Source organism: Pholcus phalangioides, unplaced genomic scaffold, assembly GCF_987345545.1.
Source record: "Pholcus phalangioides strain wild (caught in Gottingen) unplaced genomic scaffold, Ppha-v1.0 ptg000003l_1, whole genome shotgun sequence".
Lineage (NCBI taxonomy): Eukaryota > Metazoa > Arthropoda > Arachnida > Araneae > Pholcidae > Pholcus > Pholcus phalangioides.
In genome coordinates this window covers 21,088,244-21,115,711 of record NW_028301596.1, presented here as the reverse complement: position 1 = coordinate 21,115,711, position 27,468 = coordinate 21,088,244, and the positions used below count along the sequence as shown (strand labels likewise).

Genomic DNA, 27,468 nt, shown 5'->3' with positions numbered 1-27,468 from the left:
CAAATATGATCGAACAATCATTATATATAGACAACAGTATTTCTTAAAATTAGAGTTGCTCGCAAAAACATGCATAGAATTTTTGGCACAATTTCTTTTCTCTAAATGTTCTTCTTCAGTCATCACAATAAGACTTGGAATATAGTTCATTGCACTTAATCTTTCTGACATGCGTGCATGCGTCATCTGTGAATGCATAATCAGTTTGCTTTGCCTCTTATAAGTGAATATTCAACTAATACTTAGTTTCTTTTCTTCTAATTTTGAAAATATTTCACCGGATTGGATGGAGTGGACAGATGCTTCTTACACAAGCAGAATCCTTTTCAATTTCCCCCCCCCCCAAAACAGCTCTCCCATCAATCTGCTTCTTCTCAAGCACATCCCTTCAAGAGAGCTATCTAGTACTTTCTTTCATTAACGTAAAAAAAACTATGAAATAATCTTCTTTTGTAGGAGCACTTGAACAATAAATTATCATCAGTTGTACCTTCAAACGCTATAAGCAACATCATTTTTTTTCTTTTTTTACTTTTTTGGCTTCTTAGGAGGGTTTCCTCCCTGAGACGAGTCTGTCCCTGAAGTTGGTGAAACTCTCAGCAATTGCTAAAAGTAGAACAAAACAGATAACGATAAGTGGCTAATAAAACTATATCCCAATGAATGAAATTATCCATACATGGTAAAGCAATAAACACTGTTTAGATTATATCAAAAAGCAAGCTTTTTTATTTACTCTTACTGCTTAACTGTACATACACCTCGTACACATTCCTCAGCAGAATTTCTAACAAATCGGTACATGCAGGTACATATTGTTCATGAGAGACATACACAAGGGGGAGGGGGGGTACAGCTTGTGTCCCCCCCAAGACAATAAAAAATTTAAATATTTTTTAAAAACATTAAAATATCAAAGAAATACAGTAGGACCATGGGCCCCCACAAGGGTGGGACTGGCAGAGCTCCAGCCCTAGGGCCAGGGAAGAATTTTTTTTGTTTTTTCACACTATAAATTAAGTATAGAGCGGCTCGTGAAAAGTCCAGCCGGGGGGGTCACCAAAGGTCCTAGTCTAGGGCCCCTGCTCCAAGATGTGAGACCATAAGTAGGACCTCCCAAATTTGGACATTTAAGCTGATTTTTTTTTCAACTGGGGGCTTTTCATGCCTTTTCTTTCCCAAAATTATGTTTTGGCCTTCTCTAATACATCATCTATTTTATTCTTTTTTTGAATCACATATTGTTGGTGGTATCCACTGAGGTTTTCGTGCTTTTGAAAAACAATAATGGCAACAATGTGCCTCAATCAATGTTTTTTGATCAAAAACTTTGATCAAAAGAACTTTCCTTTCTTTATTTCATTTCTCCGCGCTGTAGGCCTATAGTTAATCGTTGTATTTTTGAAGTTGTTTTTCCCAGTGATTATCTAAGTAAATTTCAGCACATCCCAAAAACGTTAAGTAATGTAGCAGGTACAATCTGCGAATGAAAACATGATATTTTATATTTTTGGGAGAATGGTGAATTTTTGAAAAGCTAGAACGTTGAACGCCAGTACGAATATTGTGTGGAGAACATGGAATCAAAAAATTTAATGTTTATATGATCAGAAATAAAAACATAAATAAATAAATAACAAGCAAATGCTTACAAACAAATTTCAAAGAATAAGGAATTTTTCTTTTCTATGGATAAATTAGTAACGGTTAAGTGAATTAGAAATTATGGTTTTTTTTCAAAGGAAAATATGAATCAAAATCCTTCAATTTTTCTAAATAATTTGCAAACACCACATATATTGCTCACTATGTGTGTGTTGTGACTTGCGCAGCACTACACAGGTCTTTAAAGGCATGTATTTCAAACCCTATTAGACATATGGGAACTCGACCTAAGGATGTCTAAAGTCACTGGAAGATGGTCCACATACAATGACAGGAGGTTTCCAAAGACTCTAATGGGTGTGTTTTAGAATAAAACCAAAGTTAGAATGAAATGTATAGTCAGTGACTGTATAGCAAGAGGGAGTCATTGGTTCTTTTTGTATTTAATTAAGGGAGGCCCTCGAATGAGTGCTTAATGAAAAATACTATTACAGAGCAGTAAGCCCCAAATGGTGCATGGAAACTTAGGGTGTCATGAAATCAGTTGCAATTAGAAATATGAAATATTTTTTGCTAAAATGTTCAATTTTAGAGGGTCTACGTATAGCCCTCTCAGACCCAGTACCTAGGATTTTTTTTCTCACTGTAGATATTATTTTTTAAATTCAGGGAGTTCAGCTCTGACTTCAACGATAAAACACCTGTGAAGTTAGGGATGAACTGGGGTTAAAAAGAAAGAATATCTACAGAAAGAAAAGCAACATCTTACATTGTGCGTACAGGGTGTGAAATAATATACAGGTTTTAAATTTTTTATACTTTTCTGTTATAACCATACCACTTGGATGATCAAAACTTGGGCACAGTAGCACAGGTTTATAAGATACTCACCTAAAATACCAAAGGATGTTCAGAGGTATTGCAAGTTTGATACCCAGTTCATCTTTGTCAGAAACTTTCCCAACACAGGGGTACAACAGAAACGGCGACATGACCACAGAAAAAGATTGCTACCACAGAGAGTCCCACATCAAGGGCATAGTGCACCAACCTCTCAGTGACTATAATAAAAACTGTCGTTTGGAATAAGCAATAAATTGTAGGTCCCAATCTAATTAGCCCTCATGTACAAAAAAATAATCCTGGTGTGACAAAAATTTGAATTTTCTTCAAATTTATGTGCCTCCTGTTTAGTGTTAAATACGGGGTGATTATAAAAAAGCTATCCCGACATATGGGCCCCTTACTATCATACCATTCACAGAAACTGAATGAAATTTTGCCATAAGGTATTTTGAGGTATGCGCTCAAGAATGATATGGAAAACAACAGCATCACTCTAACAGTTACGATTACAGTGAGAAAATTTCGAAAATATCAGATGGCAACACCAAGTTTTTTGTATTGGAATGCGATCTCCATACTGAAAAACACTAAATAGCGTTGGAATGGCACGAGTAGCACGAAAATCACCGGAGCTAGGCAAGGAAAAAGTAAAATGGACTTTGCCGTGCACCAGAGCATTAATGTTCGTTTCATTCGTCAAACCATTTCTTCGGCTGAGATCCCAGCCTGATTAGTCCTCCACAAGGTCATGTGGAAAATTTGTGAAACACAATAAAATGCTTTATTTTATGCTGCTTCTCTGTCCTTATTGGTTGTCCTCACTTTTAGCCTATCTACCGCCGGTGATTTTCATGCTACAGTTGCCGTTCGAACTCTATTTAGGGTTTTTCACAATGGAGATCACATTCCAATACAAAAAACTTGGTGTTGCCATTTGATATTTTCGAAATTTTCTCACTGTAACCGTAACTGTTAGAGTGACGCTGTTGTTTTCCATATCATTCTTGAGCGCATACCTCAAAATACCTTATGACAAAATTTCATTCAGTTTCTATGAATGGTATGATAGTTAGGGGCCCATATGTCGGGATAGTTTTTTTATAACCACCCTGTACTTTCTTTAGTGCACTGTCCATCAATTTGTGTCCTATTGTTTTTAACAAAAGCATGAAGAAAAAAAACAAGCTGGAATGCACTGATTTGGTGTTGAAAATGTGTGGCATTAACTTGGGAGTACCAATTTTTTGACATTATGGGGATGCTCAAGAAAGGGGGGAAGGCTGGATTATACGGGAGTACATACCATAATTATGTGAATGAGAAAAATTCTCTATAACAGCATGTTTCTGTGTATAAGCATTCATATTTGTATTGAAGGGCAGTTGAAGCTCAGCTTTACAAACTCAAACAAACTTAAACAATGGGCTTGAACAATTAACTCAATGTTCATGAAATAAAAGTTTGTATAGATTTTTAAAATCAAATAAATGAAACTTACTTGTTGAGCGGGAGTGAGTGATAAGGTAACTGGAATCGATATGTATTGCTGTGGTGCTGTTGCGGCCGCTGCCGTTGCAGAATCTAAAATCATATTTAATTGATTAATTTATGACTCGGGGTGATACAGTAATCAATTTTTCAAGTTAACTAATCAAATAATTGAATTGTAATTTTTCATTTTTTAGAATGTTTTTGAATTGATGAATGAATAAAACATTTACATTCTACAAGTTTTCTGTTTTGTGATTATTTTTAAGTTTAAAAACCAACATATATGTTACACCAGCATGAAAACTAAAAGCTCTAAAATTATGTTTTAAAAAAAGTACAACTGCTACACACATTTTCTAAGAAATATGATTCTTTATGGATTAATCATTCAAAACAATGTTGATTTCATAATGACGAATGCTGTTATTTCAATCCAATCCAGAGCGAAAAACCATCCCAAGATGGTCTCTCTTGACAGTCGTAATACCTGGAATTTCGGGCGCATACAAATTTAGTTCAGTTGGTAAATTAATCTATTTTTTTTTCAATGAATTTTTGGATTGATCATGTTTTTGAAAATGAACTATTTATTTGATTCACAGGGATACCAGTGAATAATGGGGGGGGGGGGAGAACCATGCTTTAATTTTCTTCCAGAGGGACCCACTTTCACTCAAAAACAACCCAGATTCGGCCAATCATTAGAGCACGGAGGCATCACTGCAGACCAGCGATTCTCAACCTTTTCTGATTCACGGAGCCATTTTCAGTGTATAATTTCTATGGCGGAGCCCTGTTTAACTCGAGGAGCCCCTTTTTGTATATTATTTATGTAGCGGTTTTCTTTAGGCCTCTTTTTTTGTTTGTTTATCAAATTCATTGATTTATTTTATTATCCTCGAGTGGCCGCTGAGCCCTTGGGGCTCCGCGGAGCACCGGTTGAGAACCGCTGCTGTAGACGAATGTTTAGTTATCCAGGGTTAATAAAATAATACTACACCAAGAAAAATATGATTGGTTGGGAAAACAGTAAAGTCATTACGCAACTTACTCTGCTCTTGGCCGAGGTTGATAATAACACCATCTGATAACCCTGGAGGTGTGGCAGCATAGACTAGACCCTGCGCTGTATGGTACATGAATGCACCTTGGACACCACTGTTATTGCTGCTGCTGTTACTGCTATTGTTACCAGCTGCATGCAGAATGGCTTGTGATGCTGGGATAACCACACTCCCTTTTTTTCCATAGAAAATTTATTTAAAAAAAATTAAATTTAAAATTAATGAAGTGCACAAAAATTTTTAATTTCCATGAAACTGAAATTAAATATCTATTCAAATGATTTGCAAAATACATTCCAACTTAGTTATAATGACCTCGGTTGTAGCAACACATCAGTTATGATGACAAAAATTCTCAGTCCCACAGATTCCCATAGTGAACAATGTTAATGAACCTTACTTATAACATGACTAAAAATGCAACATGCTCAGATATGGTGATACATTTTTTTGTCACTTTTGCTTCCTTTTTTCCCCAAGAAATTCTTAGAACAATCGCATTAATTGCTAGATTAGAGTCCACATATGACACAAAATTTTCCAATTTCATGATGTATGTCTTCCAACATGGGTCTATAAAGTCCCCGTAAAGTCAAGAAGCATTACTTAAGACTGTATTTTTTGAGGGAAAAATAATGCTTGGCTCCTAAGAAATCTGGCTGGTACCTACATTTTTATTTATTTATTTTTTTGTCAAGCCCTGATTTACATATATTTGCTTTAGGGGAAATAAAAACATTTTACTTGAAAAAAAATTAAAGAATAGTCTCATTCACAAAGCTGCAAAAATCAATGCTGTGATCATTACCCAGACTATCATACCTTACGGATGATGTGTGTGTGTGTGTGAGTTATCAGAGCAAACAAAGCTACAAATGAGTACCATTAGGTAGTCAACGAAAAATTACAACATAAAAATTACAATTAAATTACAACTAAAAGACAATGTCAGCAACAGTACCTGAGACTAGAGAAAGATTTTGTGGCTGTTGCGCATTTTGTACAACTGAAATCGAAGCTGGGGCAGCAGTAGCTTGTGCAGTCTCCGATGAGTTTGGCTGATTCTTTGCTGCATCTGTGAGAATAGAAATCACTTTAAACTAAAATTTCAAAGTTAACGAGGGTCTGAGAATAGTTAGCTCTTAAATACATAGCTTTACGTATCTGCAAAGGGTTCTTTAAATGTTCAGTTGACGATAAGAAATTCAGAATCTCCATTGCACATAAGGTGAGATCATATTGAGAAGATATAATGATTGAGACTTTTAATTGTTCAGTTGAATGACTAAATCGCTTTAATAATATGACATTCTATGTGAAAATGTCAGAATATTAACTGTTGTGAGACCAAAAATTCAATTTCATGACTGAAGTTCTGTTCATTTGTTAATATTAGAAAGAAACGATGTATAAAAGACATTTTTAATAGCGATTTTTTACAATTTTATAACCTGACAGAGCAAAATATTGAAATTTACTAATATCGATAAGTCTGTTATAATGGCAATTTTCCTCATGATTGTGAACTGTTGTTACAGTGGACTTTTACTGTAATTAGTGTATGTATATTTTGTTTAATTAGTACAATCTTCAGGTCCTGTATCTGACTCTTGTGATTTATGGGGAGAAATGTCTGGAGGGACAAATAAAATTTAAAAAAAAAAAAGTATGCAATGGTAACCTAAATTTCTTGATTATAAATCACCAATTGGCCCTTTTCTATGTGAAAAAAATGTGTTCTATAAATGATGAATAGTATTCAAATACATTATTACAATGATGGATATCAATCAATAAGTGAAAATATCAATTTACTCGTGTGGATTGAAATTTTTTAACATTGATCCTCTTATCAAACATTTTTTTTAATGTGTTTAAATATTTTTTTTTTACCAGCACTAGTACGCTATTTTTTAGTAAATACCATATTTCACCCACATTAGCTGGCATGCTGGGAAAAGCAAGGTTTAATAAGTATCACAACATGTATTTAGGAAATTCAATGACTTTTTAGGATAAAGATCTGTGACTGAATTTTTCTGGCATTCCGGAAAATACGGGTTTTCCCAGCATGCTGGTCTCCATTGCTGTTTTCTGGCATGCTAGCGAATGCGAAGGAATATGGTAATTGAAACTATTTTATTTACACAAAATTTTATATAGAGAAAATACAAATAAAAACTTTAAAAAAGAAAACAGGTATTAGAAAATGCACTCACTGGATATTGCAACCGAGAATGAACTTTGAGCAGGAAACCTATACACAGGTTGTGAACTCCCAGACTGACCTTCTGAAGAAGATGACGAACTAGGCTGAAACCCACCAATCTGAATTGTTTGGCCTAACCCTCCACCTGAAATGTCAAAGAAAATTTTAATACACAAGTTTATATATATATAGTCTGAGATTAGAGAAAAAAAGTACTTAAACTAATTTCTCAATAAAATGCAAATCAATCTACATACCAATAATGCAATAAAATGGAGTACAATGTATAGTTAGAAGTTAAGAAAACCAAGATAATTTAGTTGATTGCCTCAAAGAAGCCATATTTGGAATATTTTTAGCTTGTCAAACAAAATTATTACGTTTAACACCTATTTTAAAATATTCAAATATTTATCAGTTTGATTAACTTGAAGTTCTTGCGACTGAAAAACAAGTGCATGCAATAAATCTAGATAAAAAATAAGAAAATATAATAAAGAATGACCTGGAGCAGCCGCGAGAATTGTAGCAAACCCTGCATTACTGTTCACGGTCTGCTGCTGAGAGGGAGAAATGTCCGATAAACTGACCAAATTGGGAGAATCGCTTCTCATCAGATGAGGTGGTGGCGAACCATCTCCTGACTGAGGAGAAGACGGTGAAGATGAGTAGGCACCTTTGCTGTCCAAAATCTATTCGTAAAAAAATATTTAAAAAAGACTCATTACACTGACAGCGCAAGTATTCCAATGCATATTCAAATTTTCTATGTACAGATTAAAAATCAACTGGAATCTTACAATTTTACACACACACACACTGTAAAAGGTAAAATGAAAAGTCAGAATGAATTTTTCCAAAAAGAAATTAGCTCAAATTCTGACAATCGAGCTCACACCATGGTTAGTTTCGATCAATCACGGAGGTCTCTGTTGTTTTTTAGCCCTTGAACAGAGTTTCAAGACCTTCAATATAAAATAGAACAAAATCTGCTCGAGCATTTCCCTGACCAAGACTCCCGAAAAAAGAAATATATGCTAATTCGAAATCTTAACCTTCCAAATATTTTTCGAGTTTCAATTTTTCCCCTTCACAGAATTATTCCCTGGTTTTTATAAAAATTTTGTGTATATTTCCCTGATTTTTATAAAAATTTTGTGTATATTTCCCTGATTTTTATCAAATATTTGTATATTTCTTCGACTTTTGCTAAATATTTTACATTTTCCCGGATCATTTTGACAGAATCTGTCAAATATAAAAAAACTATATGACAAAGCATTTTAATTCATAGTGAAATTACAAAAAGGTTTGGTGAAAATAAGATTGAGATATAAACAGAAACTATTAAGTGGTAATCTTATTAAAACTGTGAAAAGTTAGGTCATAGAATTGATCAAATGAAAAGTAATTGGCCATTAAGATGAGATTTTTAAGCCAAAATCTGAAATATACACTCTCAAGGTTTTGCTCAAAAAAAAACCTTGTGTTTTTACTGAAACCTTTGCGCCTGTTGCATGGTAAAGCTCCTATCGGATTGTTAATAGCTGTAGAATTGAATGCAGATATACATCATTTTCATATTATAACTGCATTTCTCAATGATATTACTCTTGAAGAAAATGTTTCCATGAAATGTCATAAATATTTCCTATATTTTAAGTAATATTGTTTATTTTAAAAAGGATGATGATTACCTTGTAAAAGCAAAAGAATGTTCAAACACACTGTCAACAGGTAACAAAGTATGTACATTATATATATATATTATATAAAGTATGTACAGTAAAACCCATTTTTACAGTAAAACCCATCTTTACAGTAACCCCCAACCCATTTTTAACTGATGTTGTGTTGTATTTGTGCAACGCTTTACTTAAAAAAATTTTCAAATACTTTTCATTTTCAAATTTTTGTATGAAATTAACATTTTTGGAAACTGAAAGGTCTAATGAGTGTCATAGTATTTTTTAAAAATTTGTTTGCAATGAAATTCGATTTTTTTATGATTTTTCGAAATAGAAATTTTCAGAAATTTTATTTCGATTTTCTATTTGAATTTTTTTTCCCTGACCATGAATAGAAATAAATTTTTAAAAAATAGAAAAACATAAATTTCCCCCACATTTTTTTTTTGTCACATGGCACGTGAGGTTTATCAAAATTATAACTATTAATTATTTTGATTAAACTAAGATCATTAATTTGCATTAATTAGAAAATTAATTAATTGTAAACTTACATTAATTACAAAAAAAAACATGCTAAATCGATGTCCAATTCTTTGCAGCTTCGAAAATATGTTATTTAAGTAGCCAGTCCTCACATATAAAAAAATTGCGTGATTTGGTCACGAATTGTAAGATCGATCAAAAATAAGTTAATGGACAACCCACAGATGCACAGTCACCCTTTTTTCACATCCAAATAATAATTTCTTGGGTCTATTTAAAGTATTAATTTCAAATCCCTGCTTATAACGGTCAATACACTTTTACGGATGAATTTTTTCTCTCGCTGTTGTCTGCAAAAGAGGGGTTTCATTGTATATAAGTTAGTTGAACCACTATATAGTTTGAAACAGTACGGACAATGTTGTTTGTATTTTTGAAACTGAATCATATCTGGTTTTGACAATGCAGTTACTTGTGTGTGAACTGTTTCATGTGCATACTGTTAAACCTCCATTTAAAGGACTCTCAATAAGAAACACTTCTATTTAAGGAACATAAGCCCTGATCTGTATCATTTTCAAAGGAACTTAATTACCTCTGAATAAGGGACACCTCTATTCAAGGAACTAAATGTCCCGTGGGTGTCTCTTATTGAGGGGTTACACTGTATACGGATTACATATTCTCTTGAGACCTTGGTGCAATTTTTTGATTGAACGAGAACTTCAAAAGTGAATTAGCTCTCAAATATATTCGTTTAGTACATTCCCAACAAGGTGGATAGAAAAAAATAATAATGAAAAGGGTAAGAAAGATTAGTTTTTTATAAGAAAAATCAATATAAAAAACTAATAATAAAAATGGGAATAAAACCCCATGAAAATATGGTTGTCATAGTCTAAATACAGTAACAATAGCAATAAATCAGAAGGAAAAACCCCACCTTTTTTTTTCCAAACAAAAAAAAAACAACAACGAATGGCAAGTTATTCCATGCATTTACAACCCTATAAGGGAAAACCCCTCTCTTTGTGGCACAACAACCTGGAATTATCCCTAACTAATGAAACTAGTGTCCCCACATCAAAACAGTTCAATGATGGCATAACAATATCTCATATACTCTATCATATTAGTTAAGAAAACTGTCACCACTTTCTTTTTTTTTTCCCTTAAACGTTTCCAGGGAAAATTTGGTCATTCTTTTTCGTGTTTGTAGAGACATGCCGACACAATTTCCAAAAACATTTTTTTGAGCTGCCCTAGACACCCATTTGTTAATCAAGTCGAACTTTTAGTCACCATGGCAACTTGGTACCCGGGATTTTTCAAGCCCTGGTATATTGTGAATAAGTAATGCATATTAAAATCAGTTTCCGGATAGCAATTTAGATTGCTATATTTACGCTGTCTGTAGCCTTGCATTATATCCAGGGGTTGTTTCTCGCTTGGGCGAACGAGGCACGTGCTCGGGTCCCCGAAATTGGCTGTTTTTTGTATTTTAGGCACAGCCCACATGCTCTCTTCCCCCAACGCACACCCATGCCTAAAAGAAGACAACATATATAACGGGCCCCAAAAATTCATACTTTCTTAGGATCCCAACTTACGAGGAACGGGCCCCGATTCCATCCACTCAAAAACTTTCCAAAAGTAGGAGTTTCTCGGCACTGCTTTATCCCCAGCAGAGATTATCAACCCGGGTTATGGGGAAATGAATATCTCCTTTAGAAGAAGATACCTCCCACACTCCTTACAGGGGATTTTTATCCCCCGCTGAAACGAACGCCGCGAGTGTGGAGCGGAATGGCATCACCAACATCACATCTGAGTAATGAGCCCCCCCCCCCCCCACACACACACACGTTCCGTTCCGTTCCATTTATGGTTCCAGAGCCCTGCTGGAGTTTCAGCTATATCGGGCTTCTCTCCGCCCAACTTGTCCAAAATAGAAACTGCTGCCAGGTTTTCTGCCGCATTGGCAATTTCTATTCCTCCTTTTCTGCGATAGAATAGTGTGCGTGTTTGCATTACGTACGTCACTTGTTCCTGCCCCCCCCCCTCCCCCCGGTACAGAACCGATCTTCCATTCCTCGCACTCATCAAGAGAAAAAAAAACTGCCCGCGCGTTTTTCTATCTCTTCTACGCACTACTTTTTCTCCACTTTTAGCGCTTTTTTTATACGCCAGGAATCCTTCAAAGCACTTCCAATTTATGAAATTCCCAACAGGGCAGGCGCTTTGAAGAAGAACGCGCATCTCTTTCTGATGTTTCGTACACGGAACATCAGCACCGCAAAGAAACCACGAATGAATAACAACGCGAATTCATTCACCTACAGTGAAACTTGTGTACAACGATACCGTCTATAACGATAAACCTGACTATAACGATATTTTCTTTGGTAACGGCGGAATTCTTATTTAATGGGAAATCGGCCAAATGCTCAAACGGTCTACAACGATAAACCAGGGCCGGAATCAGGGGGTGGGGGGCAACTGCCCTTGGAAGAAAAATTTAGGGGCGGCAATTTTAGGTGGGAACAAAGGTCACCGTTATCAAATTATCCAACTTCAAAGTTGGGGGGGGGGTTGGTAAAATAAAATAATGTAACTTGGCGGCGAAAATCCTAGTTACAGCCTTGCGATAGCCTGTGTAATATTTTTTAGGTCCCTACAGTAACGCTATAGACCAATTTTACTGTATTTTGCTTTTTTTTTTTTTTAATTTTTCGGAGGATTTCTCAATTTGAGAGTTTTTTTACAAGCTATATATAATTTTTCCGACCTTTATTTCTTCCTTTCTATATATAATTGATTATTCGACCACGATCTACCAATATATATATACAGGTTGGATTATTTACTCTATATAAGATTTTTCTAAATTCAAAAAACTTCCGTCCTTTGTAAACAAGGTGTCAGCAAATCCGAAACCACCACCCCCCCCCCCCCGATGCTGACGTAATACTTTAATGACCCCTAAGAGCATTATTAAGGGGTTGCTTCTGGAAGAGACAAAGCTGTGAAAAATATTTCTTATTAAACCCAGGCCAGGGCCTTCTTAAGAGCATTAAGGACCCTCGGGCAAAGTGATTTTTATGAAATTCCCCCCCCCCTTCCGACTAGAAATGTCTATCTTCTCTTTTGCATGCTTAACCTTGAAATTTTTAATCAGATCTCATTTTCGTGAGGCTCCCGAATTGTACACGGGTAGACCCATGCGTTGAGACGGCATTTTAGGGCCTCTTACGCCCCATCTCAAACCAACATTAAAAAAAAAAATATTCGAATATAGCAGGGTTAACATTTTTTTTTTTTTTTGAACCGAAGATGCAGCTGTACATGACTACATACAGCCATAATCAAGCAGTGCCGTCAAGGCGCGTATGATCTTACCCGGGCACGACCCGGGGGCCTCAGGTGCAGAGGGAGCCTCGTGTAAATGACATCTGGTTAAAAAATTTTAAAGTAACCACGTGAATCGGTACGCAGGTATTTCTAGCCAGGTATGGGGGCCTCGGACTACGCCCATGATGCTTTTAAGACGGTCCTGTGATCAAGCTCCAACGAACAACCGTTGTTATATTAACAGCTTCATAAACTACAAAAAAAAACTAAAATGAAATTGGTAATTTTCTATCTCTGATATATTAAATTCCGTTCCTCCCCTTCTTTAATATTTCTTTGATATTTGAAGTTATATTCGTTTTTATAAGTATCATTCTTTCATTTGGATACCTTTGTGAAGCATATATATGTAGTCTAACGATTAATAATTTATTCATTAGTTTTTTTTTCCTTCCCTCGATGAGACATGAATCAATCATGCATTACTGTCCCGCCCCTAGAGGCATACAGCAGCCCTTGATGAGACATAGGCATAACCCCATACCTTATATTAGGGGTTGACGCGAAATGTTTCGGGGATAAAAAAATTGTGCTATACACATCATAATGTAGCCGATTCCCATTCAGTGTGTCACGGAACTAAAGGAATGCTACCGAAATTTTTCTAGCTCGAGCAGGGACGTCAAGAGGCATTTGTTATTGTAATCTCATTCCCAAGGAATGAATCTCGGTGCCAGTGATCAGTGTTTTTAAATAAATGAACAGATGTTCAAGAAAACCATGTCCGGAACTTGAGGTTACGAACACATCACAGTACAAAAGCGCGTATCTTTCATTTTTTTTAACTCAATGAGGAAGATAGAAGAGGCTAAAGCAACGAATCTAACACTGATACAGGACATCCCGGAAATACACGAGAAAATATTTAAGGAAGACAAGAAAAAATTGCGGTTAGAGAAAAAGGGGGTAAAAATACATTTTTGAAGCCATTTCCGTTTCGCGCTTCTTAATTTTCTCATTCGTATATATCAAAGAATAAATCCCCTAATAATTAACTTCTCCAAAATTCTTCGAATCATCACTGATACTGTGAGCCGAATATCGTTGAAAATCAAAAATACACTATCTCACATTTAAGTTATTCATCTCGTAATCTATTCAGCATGAAAGTAAGTTGTTTGGCACAAATATAGCATTAAATTTATATATGTAAATTAAATTACATTAAATTAATGTCAAACAACTTATTTTCATGCTGAATAGATTACGAGATGAATAACTTAAATGTGAAATGGTGTATTTTTGATTTTCAACGATTTTTCGAATACCAGTGACACATTAGTAGCGTACACAAGATTTTCTCAGGGAAGGGCGGTACCTTCCCCCCAAGGTTTTTATATTTCCGTTTTTAACCTCTACAAATCACTATAATCTCGGTTCGGGATCGTATGTACGCCAGTGAATGGCATAATGTATATAGACCAACTATTTTTCGACTAACGCTAACCCGACGAACCCTTTAGCCATCAGGGGAACACACAGGATCGACCTTCGGAGGGAGCACAAAAAATTTCCTCCGGAGCAATTTCGAGTAAAATAGCATTTTTTTTACAAAGGGTATTTTCTTTAGATATTTTAATTTTTTACGAAAATATTTTTAATTTTTGGTCGGCTTGGAAGGGCGTACGCCGCTGGATCAAATGCCGAGGATCATGGCCATAGCTGCACTCTATACATTTTCCTTCCGTTTTCCGCTTTGTTCTGAAACACATCTCACGGACATGGCTTGGCCATCTCCTGCGCGCACGAGAATATCCTATCCTTTGAAAACAACGAAGTAAGAAGGTTGCGTTACAGTTTTCCCACATGCGCAAAAAAATATGGTGCGTTCCTTCATTACTTGGCAGCCCCGAATTTGAGAAGAACATTCCTAACTAATAACATATTCGACCCTAGATGATGAGACTCCGATGCTAGTTTTGCCCAGGGCCGCCTCAAATCAGAGATAGCCCTAGAGCAAAGGTCTTCAACAGTTTTGCAGCACTTTTTACCTGTATCCATCATCAAAAGAAGAGCATCACCCTCACGGCACGTTTGACATTCGCGAATGCATGAAATCAGGACGATTTTAATCCTTGAATGGAATTTGTACTAGGTTTAATCGGGACATTGATTAAGCACGAAATCGGACACGTTTAGAGGATACTAGGGGTGATTCAGGGAGCACCGTGGTGCCCGCCCTATAGAGGATTTTATTATACTGAACCAATGTGTTTTCCTTTCTTAAAGTCGTACAAAGGGCAAAAAGATCAAATTTAATTTAAATTTTGTGATAGCGGGAAGGGGGACAAGGTCCTAATTTGACATTGGGGGGGGGGGGATGGGTACTAGGAAAAGGGAAAATTAGCGGCTCCTGTGATCAAATATGTTTGACTAGTCGGTGAAGTTTTGTGGCTCCCAAAATCATGGGGTGGGGGGCTGCCCATGCAGAAATCAGGCCCTAGAAGTGGAATAAGTATTCAAGAAGGTAGCCCTACTTCACGAATAATGACGTCAGGAATGCCGAATTCTTTTTTTTTATCTTGTTATAAATTAAGCATATTATTTGGTTCAAAAAAAAGAAATATATTAATCAACAGCTGTGATATAACGTGAACGAATTTCACTTTTACCTCAACTGAAATGTCGGTCAACAAGTTCGTCACAGCGAATACAGCAAGCTCCACATCATTCCCGTGTGTAGGTGAACTCGCGATAAGTAGAGAATCAAAATTTATTCGAGAACAAGTTTTCTGACGAGTGTGTACGTCCAAGCTTTCCACCTTTTAGAGAAGATAGGTCACGGAAAGAGAGAAAATAAAAAAAACTTTTTATTCTGGCGCCTCTCAGCTGATAACAACACTGAATTCAATTGCTGTTTGGTAGCAGCCCCAAAAGCTAGTAAGATACGAGATGCATGAGAATGACCCAGAAGTATTATGGGCAAAAAAAGAGAAGTGATCGCGTTCTATTTCTCCCGTTTATTAGAGAGTGGGTGGGGATTTAAGGGGGAGGCCCACTTTATTTTAGGCCGGGGGAAAGGCGGAATTACCATTGAGAAGTTTTTCTTATCTTCCTGAACAAATAATAAAAAAACTGACCGCAGGACCATGAACCTCATATAATGATGGGTTTTTGCTCGCTCACTCCTATGTGTGTGTGTGTATTACTTTTTCCTCTTCAGGAAACAACTATCTCAAGAGGCAAGCGAGAACTAGGCGCCACAACAGCGATCGCGGCAGAAGTAGTCGGGTTTTTGACCATATATGGCGAAAAGGGAAAATGCGGACTTTCAAGAACATCTTGTGTTTTCAGAGTTCAAAACCACAAACGTGTTTCTTAGCGTCACCATTTCGATTAAAAACTTCGGTCAAGATCTATCGATGGAGGGTCGTTTCTTCAAAATCACTGATGAAAGCGCAATCCTCTCAGGAATCATTAAATTTTCATACAAGTTTTGGGATAAGTCACAATTAATTATACGCTTCGTTACATTTAGTCTACAACGAGGGAGATGGGGCTCTAGCCCGTCTTAATCGTTCATACTAATGCAGTGTTTCTCAAAGTGTGCGACGCAGCGACCTGGAGATATTGATTTGTGTGCCTATTTATGCTTTGAAGTGGTTTTCTATCAGTGAAGCATCTACTAAACTATTCTGGGAAGAAGCACATGAGCCGTGAATTGGGCAAAGAAGGGAGAAACGAACCAATCAGCAGATCGAGGTGAAAACAAACGTTTTTACTCAACTCCCGCACCTCGTTGAGAGGCCTCTTTCTCTTCTTTTGTCTGGCTGCTCATGTGCAGTGTAGAGAAAACAATACAATTCTTTTCGCTACTAGTCTCTATTACACACTCCCATACCGGGGTCGCCTCACTATGTGCACAGCATTTTGGTGCACACATACCCTAACTTCCGGCCTAACTCAATCAGCAGTAAATTGCCCATGGCGGTAGGCTGGAGTTGTGCTCGGTTTGAAAAAAGTGCCTTCTTAATGTATGGGCCCTACCTGATTGGAGGCCCAAAAGCAGAGAATCAGAAAGCAGGTCTCATGAAAATTAGATCTGATTAAAAATTTCGAGAGTAAGTATGTAAATTGGTAGAGGCATTTCTAACCAGGGAAGAGATTCCCCCCCCCCCCCAATGATGCTCTAAACACAGCTTTACTGAATGACTCATCACATGAAAGTAATATCAAGTTCACATAAAGTGAAGAAACATTTGATTGCATGAGAGATGTTCAGTATCTATAGTATTTGCTCTAAAAAAATAAACTAGTCCAGTAATGCAATAACATGAGAACACAATTATTGGCAGATTCTTGTCAATAATTGTGTTCCTATATATGGTGAAACATAATGTTATGGTACGTGTTAGAGCAGTCTTTCCTCCTAACTTATTCCTCTAACATTCCTGTTCTCCTCAAAAAACAAAAAATTTCCCCTTTCCACTCCCTCTCCCGCTAAGTCAACCCATAGTGTTCCATGTTGCATCTGCAGCTTCCATCATCCATTCCATTGTATGCCCCCCCCCCAAGGGCCAATATTGCACATTTTGAGAAACACTGTAAAAAGAAAAAATACTTATCAAGCTTGCATAAGGAATGAATATTTAAGGAACTGATTACCAAAAAAATTTCTGGCTACCATAAACACAAATAATTAAATGACTACATACATTTCTGAGCAATAAGGAGTCATGCAAGACATGCTTATACAACACATTTCACCATTTCTTCATGCACATGCGGATACGTAAAACCATGCCTTGTATTAATGCTAAAGATATTTTGAATGCTTATATTTATTTCCAACAGACAAAAAAAAAAATGATGCTGCTCACAAAACAAAAGTTGGCAAATTATTTGAAAATATACTCCAGATAAAATACATGCAAAATTCAAACTCCTCTTTTGGCACATACATACTACAATTCAATGCAAGAAAGGCATTCAGTATCCAAAAAAATATTTCATAAAAAATAAAACTTCACGAGTCTTTATTTGTAATAAAAAAAATAAATTTAACATACAAGAATGGAGCCAGCTCCATTATCAATAACAAAACTAAATCTACTATATTAGTAACTCCCTTTGTTAAAACAATGGCACTTTTTAATTTTTGTGGGACGGTTTATAGACATAGAAGTCTTGACAAAATCAGACTTTCTCATTAAAAATTCCACGTTTGTAAAAAAAGCAGTCTTGAACATTTGTTGAAAGTCATAAAAATCCCCGAAAAAAATATTTAGTCGACACGTACAATGTTTTTCGAAGATCAGGTTATAGTATTAAAAAAAATGGATAAAAACCAAAGAGAAGGCCAGCTTCTCTTCAGATGGGTTCATGTTCGTTTCAGAGAAAAAAAAATGAAACATTAGCCAAAGGAAGAGCCAGCTCCCCCTGAACAATATTCCAATCGAGATCCATTATAACACTGCTCTTGTGACACAAAAAAAAATGTTCAGAGCAGTTTTATGCTCAAAGGAACCTGCACCTTTACCCATTTTTTTTTCATGGAAAGAAAAAATTATCATATTGTGTAGAATGGAGGCAACTTGTCACAATCCCCATAATCATGATGTTGAACAGCGACACTGTCTTGGACAACAGCAAAAGTGGGTTTCTACAAGAACAGGAGGACACATGGATTAGAAAAAAAATGAAAACAAGTGAAAGCCACACGCACACATTCACAGACACGCACATAACAGGGTAACGAACCAATCTTTTCCTTCCCATGCTCATAAACATAATGAAAAACTTGATATATTTCTCCATTGTTATTTCCAAGGAGAAAACGCATTTGAATTCACAGCCCATTTCAAGAACCTAAAGAAAAAAAGCCCCTAATAATCATAATCCCACCACCCCAGTAATGGACCTCCCTTGCCATGAAAAAAAGAATCACGCTCTTTGTTTCAATTTTTTCTCTCTCTCTTCATACTCAGTGTTGTGATTGGCCGAGCAGAATTTTTCCCCCATACAAAAGAATTTATTTTCAGATGTATACAATACAGCTACTACCAACAGTTTGTACTTCAAAGATTACTACTGCAGGAAAAGTCACCTTTCACACTTTCCCTATTCGAAACATTCACCCCTACTTACCTAGAAATACATATTCACAAACTAAAAATTATATATTACTTCAATCAGGGCTTAACAAACCCCAGTTGTCACATAATGACTAGAAAAAACTGGCACTGATGCCTAAAAATTCCCATGTTTGATTATTAAATTACAAGTCTGAGGACACCAAATTCTTGGAAATTATGTCAGCGTGTCGACTAACACGGAAATGGATCACCTGGGCAGACTGAAAAAAGTAGAGTTTTTCATTGCTCTCTCGAAAAAAAATATGCTTGGCTTCAAAGAAATTTGGCTGGTGCCTAAATTATTTTTTGATTTGTCAAACAAAAAACTTCATACTTTTTCTTTTAAATGTCTAGTGCATGCTATACAAATTCAAATTCCCTAGGCATGCCAGGCAATAGATGTATACTGCTACTCCATCAGGTCCAGACAAATCTCCAAAACCTTTACATGCCCAAGTCAGACAAGTAACTTAAAATAACACATGAAATATGAATATCAAAGATATAATATCTATAAAATAAAAGTCATGAATTTGCATCACACCAAAACATGCACAACTTAGTTACATTACTAACACTTACCTTAATACAACCGATCAAGTCTTGAAACGTGACTACAAGCTAAAAAATTCTGACACAAATATACATGTAAATGATCGGAGATAATCTATGTATTATTCCGATGCTCACAATCATTTCAACTCTTCCTATTTAAGATCGTATTCCTAGACCTCCATCAAAGGAAGAATCGAAAGGGCTCTAGCTTGGAGCATGGGGAAGAACTGTCTTGTTGCAAATCTATATCCATAAATTAGGCAAACTAATACAGATCTGCATCAAAATCTACAAGATATTCTATTTATTTTCTCTATTTTTTTTACTCTATCAGAAACACTCATTGAATCACATTTTCTATACTGGTCTGCAGGGCTGGACAAATCGCAAAAAAAAATTTATGTGCCAGAAAAAAAATTTTTACCTGAAGATAAAAAAAGGTCCAAAATAATACTTCTTTTGACTTTTTAAGGGCATTGTGACCCTCTTTCATATTGGCCAATATGCTGCTATGAATTCCAAACATTTTGTCCTGCTCTCAGTCTGCAATTTAATAAGCACGCAAAGAAAAATTTAGGTGTCAATACCAATTTTTTAATTGCCATGACAACCTGGCTCCTGGGATTTGTCCAGCCCTGCTACATATGCACATAATATCTGATAGAATCTGTTTTTTCCCTTTTGGCTGTCGAAACTTCACTTGAAAGTACATTCATAATTTTTCAGAATTGAAAACACAATTTTTCCATTTTTACTTGTTTTTGTTCCAACAGAATAGTCCAACATTCCAACAGTGATCAGGCACCAGCTCATACTGCTGGTTTGATAAAATGGAACCGGCACGAATTGGACTTGCCTGCTCTGAACACGGACCTAAATCCTATTGAGCACTTTAGAATGAACTTAAATTTTTGGCCATTATAGAAAAAAAATGAGCCAGAACTAGTCAGAGTTCTTTTTTTGCAAGAATGACATGCTATTTTGATCCACACATTCCAGAAATTTGTGGTCAGCCTCCAAGAAAGAATAACAGTTGTAATTGCAGTAAACAGTAGACTCATCTGTTCCTAATTTCTGTGGTACAGACCACTAACTTGAAACACAGGTGTGTCTGGATACACACAATTAAATAGTATAAATTTTCATGTTTACCATAAGAAATGTCTCCAAAACTTCAAACACTTACAGTAAAGGTCATAGGATAAAAGTTTTCATGTGCAATATTTCAGTATATACACTGAAACTCCTATATATACTCAAAAGGCCGGAGAAACATATTTATAAAAGGAGTCATTGTTATAGATGGAATATATTAACACTATGAAAAGTACACCAGGACCAGAAAGAAATATTGTAATATGGGCGATTATTATGTAGGTAATATTATATAGGTCATTGTAGTGTAGTTACTGCTCTGAACATAAGTGTTTTGAACATATTGTAGACAGTGAGATCTCTAAATAATGATTTTCAAGTGACCTGAGAAAATTTTTTAAGAGATTAATCATTACAGATGAAATATAATTTATTGTGCATCACTACGCACAGCTTGACAAATTGGGAAAAAAATTTAGGCACCAGCAAAATGTAATGTATGTGTGTGTTGGCACCCACGCATTGCTTTCCTCACAAAATTGTGTACTTATCAATTTTTCCATAACTTCAGGACCCTTTCCCATGTTCACAGACATAATTTCCAATATGTTGTGCTGTCCTCTGACTTAAATTCAGTTATTGATGAAGAACATTTGGTGAAAAATTCACTTTCTAATCACCATGGTGACCTGGCGCCGTCATAACACATTGGCCTAGGGCCTCAAAAGAAGAGGGCTTCAGAAAAATCACTTGGTCTCTGGACCTATGATGCTCTTAAGATGGCCCTGCCTGATGCCTGGGATTTGTCAAGCTCTGTTGTTGTGGGAAATCTTTTGGATAATGCTATATACCAAAGCTTGAAAAAAAATAAAGTAAAGGTGCCAGTCAAATTTCTCTGGAGCCACAAGTGATTTTCTCTAGTTTTTTTTTTCACCCACCTTTTCTAGGGCTTAATGACCTCTTTCCATAAGACTGTTACCCTTATAGCCTTACCCTTCGCCGCTGTGGTGGACGAGTGGTCATAGTGACGGACTCGCATCGCAGGGACCCGGGTTCGAGCCCCACCGTCGCCACAGTGGTGGTCGGCTGAAGTTGGTTTTCTGTGGTTCCCAACTTCGAGGCGCAAATGCGAGCCGATCTCCCCGTTAAAAAGTCTCGCCACAGAGAGCAACAGACCTACAAACAGTACACAAATATTCAGTCACTACACATCACTCACTTCACTTCTGAGATATAGATGGCAGCACTGAAAAATCATACACAACACTAGATACGCACTCAGACTGTTAGGTACACACACTTACACATCCGGCACAACTCACTAGGTAGAAAATTGCCTATGGCGATCGACCTGAGTTGCGCTCGGTTGAAGAAAAAAAAAAGCCTTACCCTTCTTCTGCAGAAAATTTCAGGTGGGAATACCAATTTTAGTCATCATGGTGACATGGTGCCTGGGATTTGCCAAGCCCAGCCACACGGGGTGTCCTGTACGTGCCAATGCAGCGTTTATCTCATCAAACGTCTGTCGTAGAAGTATAGTTTCAAATTAAAAAATGCTCAAAAGAATTACCCAAGACCAGTTTTGAGAGTGAAAATACAGCGTGCAACAAAATAAAAAATCTAAATTTTTATATGGTTACCCTTGTCCACTAACTTTCAAGTAGAAAGTTAATGCCCTGTCTCTTCTGAGGTCAACAACAAACAAATCCAAGTTTCTACGTGTGCAATATTCGCATTCAAAAATCAGAAAAGTTGGAAAACAACAGCTTAAATGAGGGAAAGAAGCATTGCCCATTAGTTTTTGCTGTTCTTTCAGAACTTTTCTCAGATTTTCAAATTCTTAGCAAATATTGCACTTAAAACATCAAATTTTTTCTGTTGGCTTCGAGATACAGGGCAACAACTTTCTAATTGGAAGTTAGAGAACAGGGGGAAGCATATAAAAATTTGTTTTTTATTTTGCTACGCACTGTATTTCCAACTCTCAAAACTGGTACAGGGTTATTTTTTAAAGGCCTTTTGAGCATTTTTTAAATTGAAAGAATACTTTTACCATGGATGGTTGATGAAATAAAGACTGCATTAGCACTTACAGGCCACCCTGTATATACAAGATTATCACCATATATAATAGTATTATATGGAAGTTTGTTTGGATGCATTAAAAACTAACACACACACGAATAATATCATGCTGATAAAGATATCAGAGATTTTCAAAACACCATGCAACCAGATTTAAGAATATAGTTAAATTAAAAATTAATTCAGAAACGAGCAAGAAAAAAAAATAGTTTTCATGCAAAGAAATGCTCATGAACAGGAAAAATTCCTCCATTCTGAAACAATACACAAAGAAAGTTCTGAAAATAAATCAATCATGAACTATAACTTGCCTTGTCACAATCATCTCCAACACTGTAAGTGAGATCCGTTTCCTCAAAACCTGTGGCACTCATACGCTGGTCGAGGCTCGAAGATCCTGGTCCCGGTGGAGGATCAGGCGAGTTCAAACAAGTCTGGATGAGCGCTTTACCAGCTTCACTCGTTATCATTGGTTGAAGTTTGCGGGTGGCAAAAGTATATACATGACCAGTTTCGCTAGCAACTAATAACATAACTTGCGTACCCGTCAGCGTTGACAGCTCATATGCCTGAAAAATTCCCACACAAGAAAACTATCAAAAACGTATAATTGCTAATTATACTTGCATATAATAATTATAATTTTAGACATTTGCTTTATGATGCATGTACCTGGCAGTGCAAACAAGTCTGAATATCTTTTGACTGACTAGTGGTTTCGGATATTAAAAAATTGACGATGTAGTGTTTTTACACAAAGAACTTCCAAACCTTGTTAAATTCTTATAAAACATGCATCAATCATGTAGTTTGAAAGTACATTTTTAACATTGGGTACTTTTTTTCTATTCTGTGAAATTATTTCCATGTAAATAACACTTTAATATACACAGCTGATATATAAATGCAAAGAGCATGTGTATCTGTCCCAGCGATATTCATAAAATATTGTAAATATTGGTCACCACAGCAACGAAAAAGTCATTATTGGTGCCTGATATTTTCCATATGTTGTCACTAAATTGAGATCTGAAGACACTTTAAAAATTTAAGAATATATGTTTGGGCATGTACTAACACAGAAAAGGATCACCAAGTTCCCCTCACTGTTATTTAGCACAATTTTTCTAGACAATAAAATATGCTTAGCCCCTACAAAACTTGTGGCTAGTGCGTAATTTTTTTAAAAATTCCTCAAGCCCTGTGATAAGTGTTATAACACCAAATAACAGTAAGACCGAGAAACAGGGGCATCAGTTTTTTTTAGACCGGTGGGTGCTCCATTCCAGCTTTAGGTCTATATAGGAAATTGATCTATATTTGATCTCTGAATCAGTTCTCAGCTCTAAGCTACAAGAAAGAGATAAAAAAAATCACTGTCTCAATTAGGGATAGATTTATGGCTTTGCGGCCAGTGAGATATTCAAATTTTACCATGCTTTGCATCTCATGTTTTAATTCAATTTTCTTAACCACCAATCACTTGACTTTGCTGCCCTGGGCTATATTTCACTCAGCCCGCTGTAAATATATCACTGATCTCAATAGATATTTCCTTTAAATACTTAGGTTTCCCTTGTGCATACAGGGCATTAGAAGTGTTTTGGAGCTGTGAGTGCTCATCTTAAGCTTTATGAAAGATTTCTGAATTTAATTGGGAGGAGGGGTTCTCATGCTACAAAATACCATGGGGGTTTGAGCAACACTAGTTCAATTCCATCGCCACTGCCTTGAGGTGCAAAGTAGGGAACAGGGGCTCATTGCAAGTATGGATCAAAGGTGTTTGATCTGTCATCAAGTTATTTAGATCAGTTTGAAGCATAAGCAGAGATTGACTTTGAGCACTGAGATAGAAGGGTCTTGACGTAATCGGTACACATATACACAGTCAAATCCAGTTACATCGCCCTAGATGTCACACCAGAAATTTTGAGTGCACATCTTCTATTTCTAGAGATTACACCTGTTAAATCGTGATTCAGTATAATGCAAAACTCATTACAGCCCCAAAATTCTGCTAAATAAATGGTGCTGTTAAACAAGGGTTTGACTGTATAAGATCCGTCACCACCATCATTGACACTGGAGGATCACTGCCCTTATGACAGGGCAGCTGGAAAGAAAAAAATCTCACCCATGCTGAACCTATTTTTGTTACCCTTGCCCACGTTTCTTCTGGTCAAGAAAATGTTTTGTTTGCCCTTTCAACTCGAACTAGGCGCCCTCCTAGAGCAGCGTCCTGCATGTTAAATTTGAAATTGTATACAATTCTTTTCTATCGAGTAGAATCTTAAATTGAACACAATTTTAATTTATTTCTCACACACAATACAGACTACGTGAATTTGTCCCTTCGCCATACAGAATCTGGGTGCTTGTGAACAGCAGCAGCTGTCCCGAATGCAAAGCAATTCCATTTAAAAATGACTCTCAATAGGTACGTTTCTTTCATTTCCCTAAACACCATGCTGATTAAACATGTGTAATGCATATTCAAAATATGGTAGGATATCGTTAATTTTGAAGAATCTTTCATGAGAAGCTGAGTATCAGATTATAGATAAATTCTTACGCAATAAGATCGACCGATTACCGTATATCAAAAACCACACTGAATATTTCGCCGACCGATATCTGAGATCATGAAGGACTCACTTTTTTCATGATTCCCGTTTTACGTTTGCTGAACGTTGTGTAACGTCTCAGTTTGTTATCGATAAACTCCATTTTGATTTTGACCCTGCCTTTAGTCTTTTTGCCATTAGGTGGAAGCGATTTCTTCGTCGACGTCGTCGGATGGACACCACCACTGCTGCTGCTCGTCGTCGTCTGCTGATCATAGTCCACGTTGTTAGGAGGTCCATTGACGACGACGAGTCCTGTCGTCTGCTGCTGATCGTAGGACGACGACGTCGACTCGCCTCGGTGATGCTGTTCTTGCAAATGCACGTTGTATCCGAGTTGTTGGTGGTGGTGGTTTATGCTGCGGTTACTGCTGTTGACGACTCTCGAATTCGGCGGATTCTGCATCGCCGCCGAAAAAGCACTTTTCTTGTCAAGTAGTATCATCAACTGCTGTCGTCGTAAACTGCGGCTTCATGAGCTTCGTTGTAGTAGTAGTAGGAGGAGGTCGAGGAATTGGGAGGAGCGGCAGCGATGATGATGAAGAAGAACTCATCAAGACTCGACTACGAAGCTCGATCTTTTCTTTCCGCTGCTTTCACGTCAGATAGCGAAAGAAGAAAAAAAAGCAGAAGATATAGGAAGGGGGAAAGCTGCCAAAGAGAGAAGATCGCCGCCGTCTAAATAACGTTGTTGTTTTTGTGGGAACAAATTTCGCGATCGGTCGGTCAGCGCTATCCCGATCGGTCAGTTCGTCGTTCACTTTACTGCGCCTGGGCAGGCGAAATCATTCAAGTCTCACGTGTCGGGTGTGAAACCAACTATCCATATATGGGCAACGGGGTCTCCTAATTTGGAATGTGAAAGCCCTAAAAGGAAAGAGCAAAACCTCATTGCGCCGGCGCCCCGATCGACCAATCGGATGGAGGCGCGCGTGTTATTTGTTTTGTTTTTTCTTTCTAGCGAGCGTCCATATCGGGTTAAATTGGCAACGTGCTAAATGAAAATGGACGGCGAAGTAATTGACTCTTTGTCGAGATGTGCTCGAGATGAGTCATTCCCAATTATCAGTAAGTTCAAGGGATGCCATTTTAGACATGCATATATATTAAGACGTCCCACAGGTGTCGAAGCAATTATATATGAGGCGTGCGGCCTCCAAAGAAATACACACAATGTTTAAATGTTATCTCGGCTCATAATCGAGGGGAGGAATAACATTAATCCTTGGACACCCCACCTATATTTCAAAGTAATATACGTATTAAGTTTTTCTTTTGGAAATGTCTTGCATGGCCCCTAGGCTGGGCTCTTTGGCGGGCCCCCAATCCAGACTTTTCACGGGCCCTTCTATATAGTGAATTTGCAGCATGAAAAAAAATTTATGATCATTATTCCGGGGCCCCTAAGATGGAGCCCTGTCAGCCCCCTCCCCTTATGGGGGAGTCATGGAAGATCGCAACTTCCATTATAAGCCATGGCATTTGTACAAAAAATTAAAACTGGTAGGCCATCCACTGAAACAAGAATATAGCGTCATAGCCCCCCCCCCCACGGTGATAGGGGCTGACAGGGCTTCAGTACGGTGGGCCTGGGATGATTCTTATAAAAAAAAATTCATACTGTGGGGGAGCAGATGAGTCTGGTGCCCCACAGGTGCAGGACCCTGTCTCCTATAGGTTATGGCCCACTGCTGTCTCAATGGAAAGATAATCAGGTGATCGAAGACGATTTTCTTTCTTTCAAACCAAGCACAACTCAGCTCTATCACCATCTATGGGCGATTTACTACCTAGTGAGTTGTGCCGGAAGTGGTGTACCTAACAGTCTGAGTGAGTATGTAGTATTATGTTTGATTTTTCAGTGCTGCCATCTATATTTCAGAAGTGAAGTGAGTAATGTGTTATGATTGAATTGCATTTGTACTGTTTGTAGGTCTGTTGCTCTCGGTGGCGAGACTTTTTAAAGGGGAGATCATTCGCGCCTTGAAGTTTGGAATCACAGAAAACCAAGGTCGAAAAAAAACTTGAACAATGCTGGAAAAGACCAGAAGGGAGCGCCGAATTCATCCCTTAAGTGCTTCTTCTACATGGCAAGGGCCTCAAAATGCTGGCTTGCCCCTGGTGACAATGTATCTCTACTTTCCGCCCTGTTCACTACAGTAGGTCAGGGACGCAACTAGTCGATTGATCAGCCGTAACAACCACGCATTTTGATGCCCACTTGTAATGTAGGAG

At 37.0% G+C, this 27,468-nt stretch overlaps 1 protein-coding gene across 1 annotated transcript; it reads right to left on the bottom strand.

Annotated features, from left to right (window-relative positions):
• Positions 1-403: 403 nt before the first annotated feature.
• bs (serum response factor blistered) lies at positions 404-26,143 on the bottom strand. Its single transcript, XM_089246070.1, has 8 exons — positions 25,265-26,143; positions 22,921-23,178; positions 7,721-7,907; positions 7,226-7,360; positions 5,968-6,081; positions 4,994-5,179; positions 3,950-4,032; positions 404-606 (listed from the first exon to the last, which is right to left on the bottom strand). The coding sequence occupies exons 1-8, from the start codon at positions 25,676-25,678 to the stop codon at positions 529-531; spliced, it is 1,455 nt and encodes a 484-aa protein (XP_089102196.1). The 5' UTR covers positions 25,679-26,143; the 3' UTR covers positions 404-528.
• Between the last annotated feature and the right edge of the window lie 1,325 nt (positions 26,144-27,468).

Coding starts and splice junctions, on each gene's coding strand:
- bs (XM_089246070.1), bottom strand. CDS start 25,678: ATGATACTACTTGACAAGAAAAGTGCTTTTTCGGCGGCGATGCAGAAT. Junction 5,180..5,967: donor AAATCTTTCTCTAGTCTCAG/GTACTGTTGCTG, acceptor ATGGAAAAAAAG/GGAGTGTGGTTATCCCAGCA. Junction 4,033..4,993: donor CAACCTCGGCCAAGAGCAGA/GTAAGTTGCGTA, acceptor ATATGATTTTAG/ATTCTGCAACGGCAGCGGCC.